The sequence below is a fragment of the Phaseolus vulgaris genome, chromosome 1, assembly GCF_000499845.2.
Source record: "Phaseolus vulgaris cultivar G19833 chromosome 1, P. vulgaris v2.0, whole genome shotgun sequence".
Lineage (NCBI taxonomy): Eukaryota > Viridiplantae > Streptophyta > Magnoliopsida > Fabales > Fabaceae > Phaseolus > Phaseolus vulgaris.
The window spans coordinates 26203590-26210029 of record NC_023759.2 but is presented as its reverse complement, the minus strand read 5'-3'; the positions used below and the strand labels follow the sequence as shown (position 1 = coordinate 26210029).

The following is a 6440-nucleotide window of genomic DNA, read 5'->3' as shown; positions in this document are numbered from 1 at the left end:
TATCGCACCTCTTCTATGACTTTTTTTTCAAAAATGGAACGGTCAAAGATATTATGCTTAGCACAAAAAAGAGCAGTCAACAAAGAAGGAAAGTGTGCATAATGTGAAGTTTGAAAATTAAAATTTGAAATTTGAAGTTTGGAGTGAACTTTTCAATATTTATATATGTTGAAGTTCTTTGTACTCATGTTTCTGCACCATGGGATATGATGGTTCCATCACATATACAAGCAACCAAGAAGGAAAACCACAAACAAACAAAGGTATACATTACAATTCATCTATTTTAGGGCACACATTCATTCCGATTTTAAATTTTAAATTTTAACTTTAAATGGAGTTCAACTTTCAAAATGCATGGGTTAAAGTTAGTTTATTTTTGCATAACACGAAGTATTGCCCTTTCATTTGTAAAATCAAAGCGTACAATAATAAACAATAATGCACATCATAATAAAGATCCTACAGACTATGGTTCTCACACATCATATTCCATTATAATAGAGATAGAAACTTACTTTGATCCATGAGTTCCCTATGTGAGTAGTTTCCTTTTATTTTCTTTTCTCAATTTATCTTTTGCAATTCCTTTCTTTGTCACATTCTTTCTTGATGGTTAACCATGAACAACTTCCTTTGCAGAGACAAAACCCATTTCTATTCTTTACCAATCTCCATCAAATTAGATTTTCATTAGGTATCATAAGATACACACACACACACACACACACACACACACACATATATATATATATATATAACTTCTCACATTAACCAATGAGTATTTAATTTTATTAAATCATATTCAAGCCCAAAGCCCAAAATCTATTTCATATGATTCACATTATAAAATTAATTTACATAATTTTCTAACATTCTCCCACTTGACTTATGAGCTATAATAATTTCATGATTTAATAATTACATAAATCATAATGTGCATTGAAAGACCTTACATAAATTGGTACTATCATCAATAAAAATCAAGGATACAGAAATAATAAGAGTCATGGTGGTTACATGTCTTTTAATCAACACGTTTCCTTCCATGTACTATTATATCATCCTTTCTCCCTAATATGACTTTATAATGAGAAGTTCATAATAGGTTCAAACATAATGTCATTTTCATTAACAATAACATAATTTTTTTTCCACACCATAATTTGCATGCATATACATAAAGTAGAAAACATAGATTTCAGAAACTTTTATATATCAATGAGCTTAGAGTGTCAAATAAGCATTACTAACAACATTCATCATTCACTAGTACACATAATGCCCATATTCTCAACATGACCAGGAAATGTTTTGGACGGTAACCCTTTTGTTAAAGGGTCAACAATAATAAGATTAGTGTTAATATGTTCTATTGACACTCTATGTTTTTTAACTTCCTATTTAAAAACAAAATATTTCAATTCCATATATTTAGCACCTTTCGAATACTTGTAGTTTATAGAAAAGAAGACAATTACGTAATTATCACAATAAATTCTCAGTGGCTTGGTAATATTGTCAACAATTCCAACTCCTAAAATAAAATTCCACAACCTATTAGCCTGAACTGTGACCTCAAAGCATGCACAAATTCAACCTCCATGGTGGATGCAACAATGACTGACTGCTTCATACTTTTCCATGAAATTTATCCTCCAGCTAAAAGATGCACATAACCAAATGTGGACTTTCTTGTATCTATACAACCAACAAAATTTGAATTTGTATATCCAATCACCTCAAGATGATTAAATTTCCTATACGTAAGCATGTGATTCTTTGTCCCTTGTAAGTATCTTAAAACTTTCTTTGCAGTTTTCCATTGATACAGTCCTGGATCACTCTGGGGTCTACCAAGCATACCAACTGCAAAACGAATATCTAATCTTGTATATGTTTGAGCATACATCAAACTTCCAACAACAGATGCATAAGGGATATTCTCCATTTGTTTTTGTCCAAAATCGTTTTTGGACATTGCAGGAGACTAAATTTGTCTCCTTTCTGTATTGGAATATGAGATGTTGAACATTTATCCATTCTAAATCTCTCTAAAAATTTATTAATATATGCTTTCTGAGACAAGCCTAACAATCCTTGTGATCTATCATGACATATTTCTATTCCTATCACATAGTATGTCTCACCCATTTCTTTCATTTCAAAGTCATTAGAGAGAAACTTCTTAGTCTCGCTTAATACACCAAGATCATTAGTTGTAAGCAAGATATGATCAACATATAGAATTATAATTATAAACTTGTTCCCAGCGACCTTCAGATATATACATTGATCAATAATATTTTCCTTAAATCCAAAGGACACAATAGTATCATCGAACTTAAGATACCGTTGTCTAGAAGCTTGTTTAAGCCCACATATTGATTTCTTAAGTTTACACACCATGTGTTCCTTTCCTTCATCAATGAACCCCACTGGTTGGTCCATATAAACATTCTCTTATAAATTCCCATTCAAAAAGGAAGTTTTAACATCCATCTAATGCAACTCAAGATCATAATGAGCTATTAATGCCATGATAGTTCTAAAGGAATCTTTCTTGGAAATAGGTGAAAATGTTTCCTTATAATCAATGTCATCCTTTTGAGTAAAACCTTTGGAAACAAGTCAGGCCTTATAACGTTCGATATTCCCATGAGAGTCACGTTTAGTCTTAAAGATCCATTTACACTCATCTCCCTTACATCATTCTGACAATTCCATAAGGTCTCATACATCATTTTGTGCCATTGATTTAAGCTCATCTTTCATGGCATCTAACCATTTATCAGAATTATCACCACTAATGGCTTCTGAAAATGAAACTAGGTCATTATCAATGCCTAAGTCATTTTCTGACTCTTGTACATAAACCACATAATCATTCGAAATAGCAGATTTTCTTTCTCTTTGAGATCTTCTTAATACTATTTATTGTGGTTCTTCTACTACAAGTTCATTGTTAACCTCATGATCATTAATTTGTTGTTCTTCTTCATCGTTGAGTGGTTCAACTACATCAGGAATAACAATACTTGAAGTAGAGGTACTAGTTAAAGGAACTTGTATTCTAACTTCCTTAATCTCCACATTTTGTGAAGCTTCACTCCCACTATTTTCACCATTTTCAATGAATTGTGCATTTCCAGTTTCAATAATTCTTGTACTATGGGTAGGACAGTAAAACATATACCCTTTTGAATTTGCTGGATAACCAATGAAATATCCACTAATTGTTCTTGCATCCAATTTCTTTTCTTGCGGATTGTATATTTTAATTTCTGTCTGACATCCCCAAACATGCAAGTGTCTCAAACTAGGTTTCCTGCCTGTCGACAATTCAAAAGGTATCTTTTGAACTGCCTTACTACGAACCCTTTCAACAGATACATGATAGTTTTTAAAGGATACATCCATAATGATACATGTAAAGATGAATTACTTAACATAGTCCTAACCATATCCATTAAAGTTCGATTACGCCTTTCTGATACACCATTTTGTTGTGGTGTACTTGTCATTGTGTATTGAGCAAAAAAACCATGTTTCTCAAGGAACTTAGCAAATGAACCAGAGTGTTATCCACTTTCATCATACTTTCCATAATATTCACCACCTCTATCTTACCTGACAATTTTCACCTTTCTATCTAATTGTCTTTCCACTTATTTATATAAACTTTCAAGGCATTCACTGCTTGAGATTTTTCATCCAGTAACATAACGTGAAAATCATCAACAAAGGTGATAAAATACCCTTTCTTTATTGAAAGAATTTACATCAAAAGGTCCACATATATTAGTGTGTATTACTTCAAGAAGCTGAGTGTTTCTTGTGGCTCCCTTCTTTGTGTGTTTTGTTTGTTTGATTTTAATACAATCCACATATACATTTAGATCAGTAAAATCTAAATTTGAAAGTATTTCATTCTTTACTAATCTTTCCATCCTTTCTTTGGAAATATGTCCCAAACGTTTATGCCACAAGAAAGCAGAACATTCATTCACTAAACTACGTTTAGTGCCAACATTAAGATGCGAGATCATAAGAGTTTCAACATATAAATTATCAAGATTCAATTTATATAAACCATCATAAAGAGTACCAAATCTAATCAAACAAGTATTCTTATACAAACTGAAAGTACCAGATCCAATCAAACCATCATAGAATTAATTCCATAAAATATCATTCATCAACAAAATATACAAATATATATTTATGCAATTACTTTTATTTATCTAATCTTTTCCTCTTGCATTAAAATAAAACAAAAAAATCATGATTTATGATGCGGCGAAAGACTTGAGATTTTATTATTTTAATTTGAAATCAATTCATAATGCAACATAATTAAAATGATAAATTAAATCATCAAAATTATTCACAAATGATATTATTTTCTTTATAATATTCATAATTTTGAAATTAGGTTCATAAAATTGGGAAAAACATCATTCATGCAGAATCATAATAAATTTGAGCAAGCATGGCTCTTACAAAGCGTACAATAATGAACAATAGTGCACATCATCGTCATAAGGATCTTACAAACTATGATTCTCACACATCATATTCAATTATAATAGAGATAGACACTTACCTTGATCCATGAGAGTCCCTATGTGAGCAATTTCTTTTTATCTCCTTTTCTCAATCTATCCTTGCAATTCCTTTCTTTGTCACATTCTTTCTTGATGGTTAACAGTGAACAACTTCCTTTGCAGAGACACAACATGTTTCTATTTGATGTGAATGCAATAACAAGAATACATGATTCTTTGACATTCTTAGGAGCAACTTGAGTTGGTCATGAAATTACACTTTACTTAGAATTGGATCAATGTTCTAATTCAAGAACTCACCAAGACTTTGCACCAAACCAAAGCTCATATGGAAGTCCATATATTGTCAAATGGAATCAAACAACAAGGAATGAAGAACAAGAATGGAAAAACCGAACAGAATATGCAAGATTAAGCTACTGTACCGAACAAAAATTGAACACAAAGCTGGAAAACACAATTTCAATCGGTGGAAATGAATGGAAAACACTAAGCATTGGAAACTACCGAATAAAAAATGAAAGAAATGAAGGAAGGAACACTTATGGAATGAAGCTTGCTGGATTTGAGACTTTGGAAATTCAGTCACGCCACTTGGAGCCTTGTTCCAAGATAAGTGCAAGGTTGCCGCCACTTGAAGCTCACCATTGGCACACAAGATAAGGCAAAGGAAGAAGAAGACAACAAGACTCACAATTTCTCTCTAAATTTGAGTATAGTCTCTCTACTTCTAATTTCCAAATCTGATTTGTACAAGGACAACACCTTTATTTATAGCCTATAAGGTGCTGAAATGCAAAGCCAAATGTGCCCCAAATGACACTCAAATTCGGCGCCAACTAGTGCATGAAGGAAGTGTGACTTTCCTTCCTAGTTTGGCACCTCCTAACTCCTATCTACACTCCCCCTAGCATCCCTTACTACTTACACACCTATTTATTACATCCGCACCCCTACTCTATAAAAGAAATAAGAAGAGCCATCTTTTGATACTCTTGTCCCAAAGCTCTTGCCATGCTCCTAGTGATTCGTTGGGCTTGGGCCCCTTGTTGGGCTTGGGCTTCATGGGCTTGAGCATCCTCTACTTGGTTTCCATCATACTCCCCGGGCTGGAGAGAATTCGTCCACGAATTTGGGAAACCTGCAGCAAAAGGAGTGAGATCAGTAATATTGAAAGAATTACTACCAAGATAAGTAGTAGGCATATCTAACTCATAGGCATTATCATTAATCCTCTTGATGACTTGGAAAGGGCCATCACCATGAGGCATAAGTTTGGACTTCCTTAGAGAAGGAAATCTATCCTTTCTCAAATGAAGCCAAACCCAATCGCCGGGCTCAAAGATTAATGCCTTTCTCCTTTGGTTGGCAGTGTCAGCATACTTACCAACTTTCTTCTCAATTTGTAACTTGATGCGGTTATGCAAATCCTTAATAAAAGAAGTCTTTTCAAAACCGTCCTTGCATAGAACCTCATCAAGTACAGGAATGGGAAGAAGATCTAGAGGTGTGAGGGGATTAAACCCATAAACAACCTCAAAAGGAGAATGGTTAGTGGTGGAATTTACTACCCTATTATAAGCAAACTCAACATGAGGTAGTAAATCCTCCCAAGCCCTTGGATTCCCGGAAATAAAGCATTGCAATAATTGACCCAAAGTTCTATTAACCACTTCAGTTTGACCATCAGTTTGAGGGTGACAAGTAGTAGAAAACAGAAGTTTTGTGCCAAGTTTCCCCCATAAGGTCCTCCAAAAGTGACTTAAGAACTTAGAATACCTATCGGATACTATACTTCTAGGAAGTCCATGTAAACGAACAACTTCCTTGAAGAAGAGATTTGCAATATGGCATGCATCATCTACTTTGTGG

At 33.3% G+C, this 6440-nt stretch overlaps 1 protein-coding gene across 1 annotated transcript; it reads right to left on the bottom strand.

The window, feature by feature from the left end:
• Positions 1 to 1651: 1651 nt before the first annotated feature.
• On the bottom strand, positions 1652 to 1981 carry LOC137815776 (secreted RxLR effector protein 161-like). Its single transcript, XM_068618889.1, has one exon. The coding sequence runs from the start codon at positions 1979 to 1981 to the stop codon at positions 1652 to 1654; it is 330 nt and encodes a 109-aa protein (XP_068474990.1).
• Positions 1982 to 6440: the final 4459 nt, after the last annotated feature.

Bases quoted from the DNA above. Each gene is read 5' to 3' on its own strand.
- LOC137815776 (XM_068618889.1), bottom strand. From the start codon at position 1,981: ATGTCCAAAAACGATTTTGGACAAAAACAAATGGAGAATATCCCTTAT.